Source organism: Canis lupus, chromosome 35 (assembly GCF_011100685.1).
Source record: "Canis lupus familiaris isolate Mischka breed German Shepherd chromosome 35, alternate assembly UU_Cfam_GSD_1.0, whole genome shotgun sequence".
NCBI classification, from domain to species: domain Eukaryota; kingdom Metazoa; phylum Chordata; class Mammalia; order Carnivora; family Canidae; genus Canis; species Canis lupus.
The window spans coordinates 13,985,393-14,000,139 of NC_049256.1; the positions used below are offsets into that span (position 1 = coordinate 13,985,393).

The 14,747-nt window shown below is 42.0% G+C and overlaps 1 protein-coding gene across 10 annotated transcripts in view; it reads left to right on the forward strand.

Moving 5' to 3' along the window:
- The window catches only part of PHACTR1 (phosphatase and actin regulator 1), a 555,031-nt gene that overhangs the window by 493,883 nt on the left and 46,401 nt on the right, over positions 1 to 14,747 (forward strand). For all 10 annotated transcript variants that reach the window (XM_038584184.1, XM_038584180.1, XM_038584181.1 and 7 more), the window contains one exon: positions 13,771 to 14,018. In XM_038584184.1, coding sequence (XP_038440112.1) covers positions 13,771 to 14,018 — 248 coding nt within the window. The remainder of the gene's footprint in view (positions 1 to 13,770; positions 14,019 to 14,747) is intronic.

Genomic DNA, 14,747 nt, shown 5'->3' on the forward strand with positions numbered 1-14,747 from the left:
CCTTTTCTGGACCAGGCTCTGTGCTTGACACTGGCAACACAGCAGCGAACCAGGTATGGAGGGCTGCTGGCCCCAGTGGGTCATGGAGTCTGTGGGCAGAATAAACCGGGTGAGTCAGTCCCAGGAAGAGTTCAGAGAGGGGGACAGCTTGAGACATGGGATTCAAGATGGGCTTCTCTGGAGAGCTACATTTCAACTGAAATCCAAAAGATGGGAATAATCAGATGAAAAGAGAGAAAGGAAATGAGAGAATGTTCTAGGCAGATGAGAGGAAGGAGTGGTGAGATTTTTGTGAAAAGGAAGTTGACAGTTACTCCCCAAGTTCATAGAGGACCAATCATTGAGAATGAGAGAAATAACAGAAGACTGTCATCTGACATAAAAAAGAACCCAGGAGCCACTGGAGAGAAGATGCTGGAGGTCTTCAAGAAAGATAGGCTAAGAGCTGTCTCAGATGCTTTACCTGAGTACTTCATAAAGGAAAACCTAACAGGTGAGATCGTCTGTCAGGACCTGTCCCAACTCTATAACCTTGTGTTAGATAAATTGAAGTAGGTTATTAACTCCACTGTGTTTCTAGAATTAGAAACATGTTTGTATGCCAAGCATTGTGGTAGACACACAATAACATCTGTGGTCTTTCTTTTAAAATAAAAAACTTTTTAAAAAGATTTATGTAGTATTTTAGAGAGGAGGAGCAGAGGAAGGGGCAGAGAGAGAGAGAGAGAGAGAGAGGGAGAGAAGCAGAGTCCACACTAAGTGCAGAGTCCAATGCAGAGGTTGATCCTACAACCCTGAGATCATGACTTCAGCTGAAATCAAGAGTCAGATGCTCAACAGACCGAGACTCCCAGGCTCCCCTAAAATAATCTTGATAATTTTAAGTATGTGAATAGTTTATTTTATGATCATAATATCTCCATTTTTATATGTATATATTAGCTGGGAATTAAATTGCTACCTGTCAAGAATACTGAAAAAGGAATGATTTCAGCTTGGACAGGAGAAATTAAAATCTATAGCCCCACTCCCCACACAGATTCCTTCAATCTCTCACATCCTATTATTCCATAATTACTTTTAGACCTTCCAAAGGGCACAATTCATTTGTAATCCTAGTATAAATACATTCCATGGTGGCAACTACTTTTTTTCATGTGGCCTTCAGGATCACAGGAAATTCTAAAGAATAATTAGAATAATTCTTGGTGGTGAACTAGATGATTTCCAAGGTTTCTTGTAGCCATAACAGTCTAATTCCTACGTTGGCTTGTGTTAAGAATGCTTCTGTCTGCAAATCAGAGTGCTCCGTGATGATAAGCAGATGTGTATTGGTGCCCTGGCAAGAATGAAACCGAATGCCTAAATGTCAATTGCTTGTGAAGTAGCATTTGTTTGAAAAAGCTCAGTGTTTTGTTCATCATCCATGAAACAACATACAAATTTAAATGAAAAGCATTTCCAGGGAAGGATTCTTTCTTACATCAGTGATCATGTGTCCCTGACCTCTGAGGCCAGAGCCGTCAACCTCTTACTTTAAGTCATTCTTTAATCATGAAGCATATATTTATCTGTAAGTGGCTCCATGTCGATATTGGTTTATAACGTAACTGTGATTCTGAGGGGCGTGATGTGATTTCAGTGCAAGGTGATGTCACTATGAGCAAGGCTGATGCTCCCCTGTAAGGTGATGAGCTAACTGCTTATGGGAAGGTTAAAATGAGACTGTACAAACTACTAACATCTTTTGAAATCTTAAGAAGATAAAAAAAGGAAGTATATTTTCAAAAGCGAGAGAATCTGCTCCTGAATTCCATGTGTGCATCGGTAGAAACCCTGCTCTTGCCCAGATTACTGATTCTTTTATCTTCTTGGAAACCGTCATCCAGAAAGACATTTCAGGCCAAAAATATAAAAATGCTATAGGAAGTGTTTTAATAAACTCATGGATAGTATCCATAATGACTGGTTTATGATAAATGGTCATTGCCCAAGTACATTTCTAGTTAAAACAGTGACCACCAACATTGACATTTACGAAGCACGCTGCACACCAGCGTGATCCTCTGAAAGAGCCTAAGAGGTGGACAGACAGGTCTGTCCATTTAACCAATAAGGAACCAAACTAGTGAGTGGCCCAGCTGGGTCTCAAACACAAGCCTTCTCGCCCCACATCCTGCCCTCCCGGCACCACCATCCAGCCAAGCACGACCTGAAACATCTGCTAATGTCTATAGATGAAGTTCTGTGAGAAAGACACCAGTGTCTGGCTCCTCCATCCGAACTGGAGAATGCTGGGACGGATGGCCTGGGGGTCAGACTCTGCTTATCTTTTGTTTTATTTCTCCCATCCCCTCCCTAGACAGGATTTCAGAAATGTGAGTCCCTGGTCCTTAGAAAGGGCAGAGGAAGGGTTATGAATGAATGAATTTAAATTCATCACCACTACTGGAAAGAAAGCAGCTCAAAACACACTCTCGACTCAGGAAGGTTCGGTGCCCTAATCTATATATAGAATGGCATAGTTTCCTGCTGACTGGAGTCCAACCCAGAAACAAAAGCTCTAATGTTGAGTTTCTTATCTTAGAAGGCCACGATAAAACACACAATGCGGGCCTGCTTGCCTAAAATGAAGCTGATTAACTGTTTTCTTGGATTTCAGTGGTTATTTCTGTCATTCTTCAGCCTAAGGCACTGCAATTTGTAGCATAATTTCTCACACATTTTTGGTCTCCAAGAAGAAAATTGTTCTCTCTCCCCTCTGAAAACTCTCTTTATAACTCGTGCACACCAAATTACAAAAGCTGTTCCTTTGGAAGTTTCATTTCATTCTCAGTGTTATATTTGTAGATAATAAATTTTCTCTGTCCTTTGAGGAAATTAATGTCTTTTTTAAAAACTTGAACAAGCTCTGCATCTGAAATCAGATACTGCCAGAAAGCAGTATCTCTTTATTATACATTTTTCTTCAGAAAGGAGGATAAAATGGTTCACAAGTATGTTTGAAGAAGATTAGCAGTTTAGAATAGACAGTGATTTTTAATTTCAAAACCTACCCCCGATTTCCTAAGAGTATCAGAGGTGTTTGATGACCTGTCATCCCCAACCCATGGATGAGGCCCAGTGCCCTGCCATGGAATGTGCCTGCTACCACATGACACAGATAAAGTCATGATATAAAGCTGTCTTGAAAAGAGACCAACTGTTGTCATGACCCTGAGTGGTTGTTGGCATTCATTTCTTTATGAATTATTATAGTAAACTGCCTCTCCCTCACCAGTAATAAACATGATAGGTAAGGCAGTCTTCAATATTCAAAGTCCAAGGATTCCTTAGAAACATGCAACTATTTCAACAGGAAGAAAATGTCAGAAGAGAAATAGATGGAAAGCTGAGGGGAGGGAGGCCTTTGTGTTCTCCACCTGTGTGTCTCCTATGTGGCTTAATAGAGTCAAAAAGAGAGTTGGATTTTCCAAAAAGAAAACTTGCTAAATGTTTGTCTTGATGGAGGTAGGACTGAGGGAACGAATAAAGCTTTCACATCCATGGATTATCTTGAGGGCATAATGAAGGAGAAGAGAGTTCAAAATATCTGCTTTTGCAGATTTGGGATTGCCCTTTTACCCTCAAGCTTTCAGAATTTTTGTTTTTACTTTGTCTGTTGTAAGTAGTAAAGTAGTAGGCATCCTGTCTTAGGCAAATTTTTGTTTATTCTTCCCTGTTGGTTCTTTTTTTTTTTTTTTTTTTCCATGAAGGAAGATACCATTTTTGGTCAATGAGGACGAAACAGAGTCCTCATCCTTGTGGGCATACCTCCTTTTAGGGGAGGAGACCAACAAATATATAATGTGCTGTGAAGTGGAGAAGGAGCATTGAAGAAAAATAAGGCAGGGAAGTGGGAAGAGTTGATGGTGAGGCCTTTCTATCCCCAATGAAATAGGTTAGTAGCGTGACCACAGTAAACCCATGTGTTCCCCCCTTTTAGTGACAAACACCCCACAATCCAAGGTTGGATTATTGGCCTACTAATTATTGTCTCCTCTCTCTTGTATCTTCTTCTGTCTGCATAGCTACTCATCTCCAGCCTTGTGCTACCCACACTAAAACTGTTATGCTGTGTGAGTCTAGAATTCGAACCTGCCTCTGTGTTCCATAATAGCCTCTGACCTTGGGGCTCTTCAAAGTAGAATTCATAGCAAAAGAGCAGTTGGGTTCTATGAGCATCTGTTATCCTTGCTTTTTGTTACATAGAAAGTTGTTGTGTTCCATGTTTTTTCTTGAGTTTGTGGAGCAATTGCATTTCATAGCACATATATGTACAAGAAAATCATAGGCAAAAAAAAAGAAAAGAAAAAGAAAAAAGAAAGAAAATCATAGGCATTGAGGGTTCTCTGGGAGAGGACCGCCTGGTTAGTGTAAAGAACACAGGCCCTGGAGTCAGAAGACCCAGATTTACGTCCCTGCTGTGATCACAGCCATGTGATCACTCATTTTTCTCAGAAACATAATGCCTCATCGATAAAATCAAGATAATAGCAGTACCCTTCCTAACTTCTCAAGTTTTTGTGAAGAATAAATGAGAAGATGAACATTTACAAAGCACTTTTATAGGACCCTTAAAGGACCATGTGTGTTAGCTATTGTAGTTTTTCTGAAAAATGCCCTGCTCCTTCATCCTGAGCCTCGGAGCACCTGATATATTTAATTAATAGAATGGAAATACTCCAAGATGGCATAGCTGTCCAATGCCTCATGAATATCACAGAGTATTCATCCCTATGACATTTTCTGGGAAAATGACATCATTTGGAGCTAGGGAGATGGAGAATCTCCTCTTTCCCCCACCCCGGAGAATAATTTAGGTTCTTTGGTGTTTATTTTAATTCATCATGGAATGTCGTACAAGAAGAAACCTTCTAGATTCCATCTACTCCAACTACCTTACAAGATGGCCTAACTCTGGACAGTCTTTTTTTTTTTTTTTTAAACTCTGGACAGTCTTAATGGAAGTAGCCTGATTGGCTGCAAGTGTAAAACTGGAAAATGGGGATCCCTGGGTGGCGCAGTAGTTTGGCGCCTGCCTTTGGCCCAGGGCGCGATCCTGGAGACCCGGGATCGAATCCCACATCGGGCTCCCAGTGCATGGAGCCTGCTTCTCTCTCTGCCTATGTCTCTGCCTCTCTCTCTCTCTCTCTCTCTCTCTCTGTGACTATCACAAATAAAAAAAAAAAAAAAAAAAGGAAAATGTAATGACTTCACACCCTCTCTTTCACATGTTCTATGCTCACATCGTCCTGAGTTGGAAGGCACCATGGGTGCCTTGACATCCATGACCATGACATCTTTCCTTGTGTGGGTCTCCAAGCCTTGTCTCTTTGGATTATTTTCTCAGGGAAAAAGTCTAGGTCATGATTTCCAAAACCTTAATTCTCCTTCTGCAAGGGTATTTTCCCTATAACAGCAAAACTCTAAAGGTCACAGGGATAATTATTTTAGTGAATTAAATGTGTGACCTAGTCTGATTCCGGGGGACTTTGGTTCAAATATTTGATTGACTTTTCCATCAGTTCCAAAAACATGCACAAAAATGGGGCTAAGAGATGAAGATCATTGATAACCTCTGTCTGTGACACAGCCGGTGGGCCAGGGGGTAGTAATCATAATACGACAGATGCTGTGACAGAGTTCAGAGCAAAGATGGGAAGCACAGAGAAGAGCCTGGTGTTCCTTGGAAAAATCAGAAAAAGTTGCTCAGAAGAGGGGACACCTGGTTGGCTCAGTGGTTGAGCGTCTGCCTTTATTTAGCTCAGTTCATGATCCCGAGGTCCTGGGATAGAGCCCCACATCAGACTCCCTGCAGGTGACAAGTGAGATCCTTCAGAGGTCTTCACTGGGAGAATTAACATGATCAGATCCATTTGACATCCCTAGAGAGGGTGGGGAGGGGAAGGTTCTGGAAGAAGAGCAAGTTCAAAACCATAGCAGGGCTTTTGCTTCTGTGTAGGCAGTGGTATTGTGACATCAGTAAGGGATAAGGTTCTGCAGTCTTCCTGCCTGAGTTCAGCAATGCCTGCACTGCTCTAGCCGTGACGTGATATTGGCCATGTGCCTCGCTTTTCCTCTCTAAAAGGGGGGGGCTTACAGTAGTACCTACCCAACAGGGTTGTTGTGAGCCTTACCTGAACCAAGGCATGGCCCATGGTGAACATTTAAAATGTTGACTTTTATCCTGTTTGCACGCAGTAGTGCAGTAAGAGTAGAGGCAGGCTCCGTCCAGGAGGCTAGGACGAGAGGCTTTATGTTTACCTGTGGTTTCAGTCCCCATCAGCTATCGGAGAGTAACAGTGGACACAAACCACCGGCAATGAGAGCCATTTGAGTTCCAAGCAAACTCAGTGCTTAATCCTGAGGAGTTTTGATGTGAATGGTGTAGAATGGATCTTATTACCCTCGGGCACTTTGACAGGTACTCTGGAAGGCGTGGTGACTCAGGCCACCAGAGTGTCATTTTGTAAATCATGTCCTGGGCCACGCGGTGAGAAAAGCTAGCTCACCCAAGAGTCTGCTTGGAGCCCTTGCATTATTGGGGTAACTGCTCAAAGGCTAGATCAGGGGCACAGAGAATGTATTCAGTGCAAGCCTAACAGCATCAGTGTGTTGGTTCTACTCCCAGGGTCCAGCCTGGGACACAGCAAGTCAGGAACTTAGGAGAAAGGATCCGTGTGGTTCTCAATCATCCAGAGAATGCTGCAGATTCTCAGCAGTAAATGCCAAGGTTGCTTTGGAAGAGATTCACACGGTACAGCTCTGGGGAAGCAGCAAGAAGCAAAGCTGTTGTAGATATTCTTGGCCAGTGGCTTCCAAATGGGCAGTTTTGCCACCACAGTACATTTGGCAGTGTCCGGTGATGTTTTTGGTTACCACAACCAGAGGAGATGCCACTGGTATCTAGTGGGTAGAACCCAAGGATGCCACTGAACACTCTACAATGCACAGGACAGCCCCTTACCATGAAGAACTGCCTCGCCCAAGTGTTCATCATGCCGAGGCTAACAAAATCTAGTCTAGGCCATTATTTAACCAAAATGTGATACATGCATTTACTGGTAGAACGTTAGTTGAGTTATCACAGTCACATATTTATTTTAACCTAAGTTATAAACACATATAATCATTAGCATAAGAAACCTATGATTACAAATGTATTGCTTCAGATGAGGCTGACATGGTCTTTATGATCTTTTAAACATTGACTTAAAAATACAAAGTAAAATGGTATAAGTGTACTTTACATATGGCACACTCACAAAAAGGGCGTGTGGGTATGACCAAGCTTAGGGAAACATTGATTTAAGCCAGAAGTCCGAAAACTTCACAGTTTTTCAGCTGGCTCTATTCCCCATGCTGTACCTTCATCCTCATGACTTCTTCATTCTGTAACTAGAAGCCTGTATCTCCCACTCCCCTTCATCCATTGGCCCAGCGCCCCATGCCCTCTGGCAACCATCAGTGTCTTCTCTGTATTTATGGGTCTGTTTCTGGTTTTGTTTGCTTATTCATTTTAGTTTTCAGATTTCCCATATAAGTGAAATCATGTGGTATTTGTCTTTCTCCATCTGACTTATTTCACTTAGCATAGTACTCTCTAGGTCTATTGTTGCAAATGGCAAAAAACAAACAAAAAAACCTCATTCCTTTTTATAGTTGCACAATATTCCATTGTATGTATATCCCACATCCTCTTTATCCATTCATCTATCGATGGACACATGGGTTGCTTCCATATTTTGGCTATTATAAATAATGCTCCAATAAACATAGGAATGCATATATCTTTTCAAAGTAGTGTTCTTGTTTTCTTCAGGTAAATACCCAGTAGTGGAATTACAGGATCATAGCTAATTCTATTTTTAATGTTTTAAGGAACCTCCATACTGTTGTCCACAGTGGCTACACCAGTTTGCTTTCCCACCAACAAGTGCATGAGGGTTCCTTTTTCTCTACATCCTCACCAACACTTGTTATTTTTTTGCATTTCTTGTCTTTTTGATACTAGTCATTCTGACAGGTATCGGGTGATATCATTGTGGTTTCTATTTGCTTTTCCTGTGGATTTGACATGCTGAGTGATGTTGAGCATCTTTTAATGTGTCTGTTGGCCATCTGGTTGTCATCGTGGGGAAAATGTCTATTTAGGTCCTCTGCCCATATTTTAATTGGATTGTTTGTTTTTTCTGGCGTTGAGTTGTGTATATTTTTTATATGTTTTGGATATTAACGCCTCATTGGATATGTCATTTGCAAAAATTTTCTCCCATTCAGTTGGTTGCCTTGATGGTTTCCTTGGCTGTGCCAAAGCTTTTTATTTAGTTTGATTTTGCTCTTGTTTCTGCTGCCTTAAGAGGCATAGCTAGAAAAATGTTGCTAAGGCCAAAAAGAGTCTGCCTGTGCTCTTTTCTAGGATTTTTATGGTTTCAGGTCTCACATTTAGATTCCTTAATCCATTTTGAGTTTATTTTTGTGTATGGTGTAAGAAAGCTGTCCAGTTTTGTTCTTTTGTAGCTGTCCAGCTTTCCCAACAGTGTTTATTAAAGAGATGGTCTTTTCCCCACTGTATATCCTTGTCTTCTTTGTTGTAGATTAATTGACCATATAAGCGTGGCTTTATTTCTGGACTCTATCCTGTTCTGTTGATCTGTGTGTGTTTTTATGCCAGTAGCATATAGCTTAGTGGTATATCCTGAAATCTGGGATTATGATACCTCCAGCTTTGTTCTGTTTTCTCAAGATTGCTGTGGCTTTTTAAGGCTTTTCATGCCCCCCCATACAAATTTCAGAAAAGATTTTCTGATAGTTGAGATAGCAAATATTTGAGGCTCTATTGCAACTGCTCAACTCTGCTGTTTTGGAGCAAATGAGGCCAAGACAATCAATGTGATGAGGTTGTCAGATGAGTCAACAGATGAATCATCAGATGAGTCCCTTCACCATCCTGAACATTACAATACAGTGTCTAAGATGAAGCCTTTAAACTCAGTGCCCAAGGATGGCCTGACTGTAGCAAGATAGAGCACTATTACCTACCCTGGTTAGTAAGATTTAAAATACTTATAAAGTAATAATGCTCTCTTATACATTTCCTCCACCTTGCATGTGTATAGTTAGTGGGGTTTGTGATTAATCAGAGTACACAATCCTTAGGTACAACATTTTGAAGCAGGATGAGTTCAAATTCCAACTCCCTTCCTTTTAAAAAAATATATTGAGTATCTCAATGTATGTCTTCCTTTTTTTTTTAAGATTTTATTTATTTATCCGAGAGAGAAGAAAAGAGTGTGTACATGCACACAAGAGAGCATGTGAATAGGGGAAGAAGTAGACACCCTGCTGAGCAGGGAACCCTGATTTGGGGCTGGATCCCAGGACCCTGAGATCATGACCCGAGCCGAAGGCAGATGCTTAACCAACTGAGCCACCCAGGCGCCCCCCAACTTCCTTCTTCACAAATCTATCCTCATGGGCTGGTTAATTACCCTCCCTCAAGCCTTAACTTCCCACTTAATAAAATGAGGATAATGACATTTCTCTTGCAGAGTTATTATAGAAATGAAATGAGATACCAGATATGGAAGTTTCTAAAACAGTGGACAATACAGTAAATGTTCACTTTTCACTCCCTCCTTTCCTTGTCTATCTCAGTTCTTTTGCATATTTTTTAGAGATTTTTATTTATGACAGACAGAGAGAGAGAGAGAGGCAAAGACACAGGCAGAGGGAGAAGCAGGCTCCATGCAGGGAGCCCGATGTGGGACTCGATCCCGGGACTCCAGGACCACGCCCTGGACTGAAGGCGGCGCTAAACCGCTGAGCCCCCCGGGCTGCCCTTTTTTGCATATTTGATGAAGATGCCCTTTTTGTCATTAAGCCATTGATGAAAGTGCCAGCCAAGTCAGGGGCACCCACAGCCCTGCAATACACCACAAGTGCCCCCCTGAAATTTTTTAAAAAATTCTTAGTACTCTTTGAAAATGATTTGCCAGCCCCTTAGAAAAGCTCCTAAATCTCAGTGATTCCAGCCCATATTCACTCAGCAAACATAATAAAAGTTTATTGAGTGTCTGCTTTGTGTCAGAACAGTACTCGGCATCTGCTACAAACATGAGTAAGACACAGCCCTGCCCCTCCAGGAGACCCCAGCTTGGTTGGGGACGGGAGGCAGCAAGCAAACAGATGTTCACAATTTTCACAAGGGTGGAGTCTCTGGAGAAAAAAAGAAAAAAAAGCCAAGTATCTTTTAATGCTTTGTCCCAAAGCATCGCCTGGGACAAAGTATTAAAAGATAAATAGAAATCGACACAGTAAAGGTGGAAGGGGAGCACATTTCAGTCCAGGAGCATGTAATGCATCGTTACATATGTTGTATGTGACCGAGGGAGGAGTTGTATGGGTACAACTGGGAGGAGGGCTGGGAAGAGGAGGACTGGGAAGGGGGAACGAGGGTGGGTTTAATGATTTGGGTCGGATTGTGCAGAGGATTGCACATCATGCTGTGCTTGAACTACTGCTTCCAGGCTGATGGTTTTCACTTCTCTTTACCGATAAAATCTTTTACTGAGAGCAGATCTGCCAAGGGACACCTCTATTATAGAAAACCAGCCTAAGACTTATACCCACCTAGGTTTTCCCCTTCTTGCCTACAGCCACCAGGGGTGGAGGCCACATGTGATCAGGTGCTACATTTATGTTGATTTAGTTCTTGGCCTTGGCGAGTAGAGCTCATAAGGTGTTAATGGGATCTTCCATTTGTGTCACTCATGGAGCACTGGTTTTGTGGGCTAGGCAGGTATTGGGAGTTCTCATGGGCAAAGCTGTGAGATCTGGGTTTTAGCAAGTTGCCCTGACAACGGTGTGAATACTCTGAAGCTGAGAGTGTTTTGAATTCACTTGGAAGGCTGCTTCTGTCAATAATAGAAGAGGGCCTCATTTCCAGGCACGCCCATGGCCACTTCACACGCACCAGCCCTGCTATCAAGGTAGGTTTACCCGGTGTTGCTCAAGGAGACAGGGACTCAGAGAGGTTACATAATTAGCCCAATGTAAAGATTTGATAGTAAGTGGCAAAACTTGGACTCCAATCTGTATCTCGACTCCTCAGACTGAGATCCGATAATAAACTTTCCAGCCTCTGCTCAGCTAACTCTTCTCTCCTTTGTCTTTTCTTGCTGTCCTTTGGCTCACCAGTTACCCAATGTATGGGATCATCTGGGTATTTGTCTTCCACCCAGCACCTTCCCTGACATAGTTGGCAGCCAGTGGATATTTATGAACCAAACCCTTTTGGTAGATTCACTTCACTTCCTGGGAAACACTTTTTTTTTTAATCCTTGTGGTAAATTAGATGTTCTATCACCTGCTAGAGTCATAGAGGGAAGGAAGGTGACCTGATTGGCCAGGTGAGATCTTCAGATATGTCTGTAATACCCGCAACAGGCAATCACTGATCACCATGACCAGTTCCTTGTTTCACAAGGCTGGTGGCCTGACCACTCACACCTGCCACCACGACTGGTGGGGCGGGGGGTGGGGAGGCTCCTTATAATCCTGTCCCACTCAAGGCTTGCCCTTCTTCCCTTGCATCTCTGAAGGAGGAGAAACCACAGCCTCCTGTTTATCACAGCCTAGCTGTAAGGCTGAGCTTCTTACTTTTCTTTGCATAATATTTCTCCTTTCTCTGACCCCTTGAGATAATTGGAAACTTCTATCTTAAGGAATTCTTGTGCTTTCTCATTTCTAATGTTTTTTTTTTCTTTTGGCCTCCAGAGAGGCCACCACACAGGTACATCTATTAGCTGCTGATCACCCGCTCTCTCCCACGCAGCATATCCCCAGCTCCATGGTTGTATCAGAGCCATTGTTAATTAAGCTGTCAGTGACGGAGAGGAGAGGGCAGGGGTGGGGAAAACATGGGCCAGGCGTGCAATTACGTTTCTGCCTCCTCCATGTCTGCTTTCCCTAACTCTCAGTGTGGAAATCCGAGCACAGCTGGAATGCAGCAGGTACATTGTCCAAGACAGGGCCACATGGCAGGCGGGCGCGTAGGTGCCCACCACGCAGCTCTTCTGTTTGCCACCTCTCACATGCTCCAATTGCCTGGCTCTTATTGCCATTGGTATTAAATCAGGTGGGAAATGGACTCTACACGGCCAATGGCTAATAAGATGTTGCATTTTTGTAAATATGTGTTTCAGTCTCCCTCAGCCGTCGAAAGGTGTTTAAGTTGATTGAGTTCATTGCCTGGAACATCATAGCTCATAATGTGTTAACTAGATTTTCCATTTGTGTCACTGCAGAGTTATGTGCAAAACACAGAGAGGAAAACAGCTCTTTGGAAACAATAGAAGGAAGAAAGTTAATTGAATTTAAATCAGACATAGCAATAATTTAAAGTATAATGAATGTTTCAAAGGAGACTCTCATGTATTCATATGTCACGAGTAAAATTTTTCTTTTGTATGAGATATTCTAATGCAAAGTTTATTGATATATAGTTGATATACAGTATAGCATAACCGCACCCCCCACCTTCTTGTGCATGTCAGACATTCTTAGATGGTAAAATGCATTGAGTCATCTATGTTTACAAATTCCTTAAATGAAAGATATAAATGCCACTTCTAGTTAACCCAAAAAAGAACTATAAAATTGCACTGTGTTTCTGGCTCCATTTTTCTTGCTGGATTTCATTCAGAGCCTGGCCTCAAAAACATTCTAAAGTACTATAGAGACCTAGGAGAGACTCTTTTAAAATAATAATAATAATAATAATAATAATAATAATAATAACTATTTTCTTTATTTTTGTTATGCATTTCCTAATTTCCCTACAATGAATTTATATGGCAAACCATTTTTAATTAAATTTGTAATGAAGCAAATCATTTTTAATTAAAATACATTTTTTATCTGAGTTGGTTCACCTTGAGAGGTAAAACCAAGAAAGTCATCATCACTGCCCCCTGGAAAATTAGCCTATGACAAAATCAGACTAACACTACCCATAGATGCTGAGAGTCTGGCACTGTCCTTTGGAGAGAAATCCCTCAAAGTCATCCATGACCCTGCCCACCACGATGATCATGCACACGTCTCCAGCCTTATGGTCCCTTGTCTGCTCTTCCTCTGCATCTCCATCCATGACATTTCAAAGAGTCTCTGTGAGACTCAGCCCCTATCAGTCATGCTGTATAGCTCTGAAAACTAGAACCTCATGCAGTATCTCTCTTTCCTAAATTCCTAGCTTTACCCTCCAATTAATGCTTTTACTCCTGCAAAACATGTGGGTTGCAGATGAATCTTGCTTTGATACTTGGAGATGTTGATCTTAACCATAAGTATTTCTGGAATTCAAATTCTTTTGTTAAAAAAATGTTTGTGTTTTAATTTTTTTTAATGGTGAAAAATGCTCCAAACCAAAAAAAAAAAATTATAACCACTTTAAAGTGTACAGTTGAGTGGCATGGAGATGTCCACACTGATAGGTAAGCCGCACCCCCATCCCGTCAGGAAACTCTGCTGCCCTGAAATAAGAAAAGAGATGTGAATTGCCCAGTAGACCCTTTGTCTCTTAGGATGGGACAAATGACTTTTAAAAAGATTCTAATGCAAAAAATTAAAAAAATAAAAAATAAAAAAAAAATAAAAAGATTCTAATGCATTTATGTGATGTGTTGGCCAGAATTAACATCCTCTTTCCTCTTCCTCTTCCAACAGCTCTGAACAGCGGGTCCCCTGCTCCACTTCTTACCACAGCTCTGGTTTGCACTCTAGTGACGGTGTCACAAAAGCGGGACCTCTGGGCCTTCCAGAAATAAGACAAGTGCCAACTGTTGTGATTGAATGTGATGACAATAAAGAAAATGTGCCTCATGAATCAGACTACGAAGACTCTTCTTGCCTATACACAAGAGAAGAGGAGGAAGAGGAGGAGGACGAGGACGATGATAGCTCGCTGTACACCAGTGCGTACATCCCAGCGCTTCTTAGAGGGTGGGAGGGCAGACTGGTGGAGGAGAGCTGCCCAGGGTGCCCCGCACTCTGGCTTCTGATCCCGGCTCCGTGTCCACTCGCCAGGGCCATAGGGCAGTTCAGTTGGGAAAATGAAAGGGTAAATGTCCTCCAGACACCCTCCTATCTTTAAAAATTGCAACACCATGCCACCACTTCTCATCTCTTAGGTGGCTTTTTCTTTCTTTGACTCCTTCCCTTGAGATCCAACCCCCTTCCTCAAAAAAAGGGAGGGAGGGACCCAAAAACTCAGTTCCAGTCTATAGCATACTCAGAAATACTAGCCATTGCGTAAGCAACAAATTCATTTAAAAGCACACTTCAAGGGGCGCCTGGGTGCCTCAGTCAGTTAAGCGTCTGCCTTCGGCTCAGGTCATGATCCAGGGGTCCTGGGATTGAGTCCTGTGTGGGGCTCCCTGCTCAGGGGGGGGTCTGCTTCTCCCTCCTCCTCTGTCCCTCCCCCACCTCCACTAGTGCACTCTCTCACTCTCTCTCAAATATATAAATAAAATCTTTTTAAAAAATAAAAATTAAAAAAAAGATAAATGAACACCTCAATAACTCTACAAGGCCTGAATTTAAATGTCCTAAGGCCTTTCCATGGAAGAGAAGCAATGAAAAAGCAAAGTTCCAAAATCTGGCTGTAAATAATAAATTCTAGTTAAATGAGTACAGACTGATTA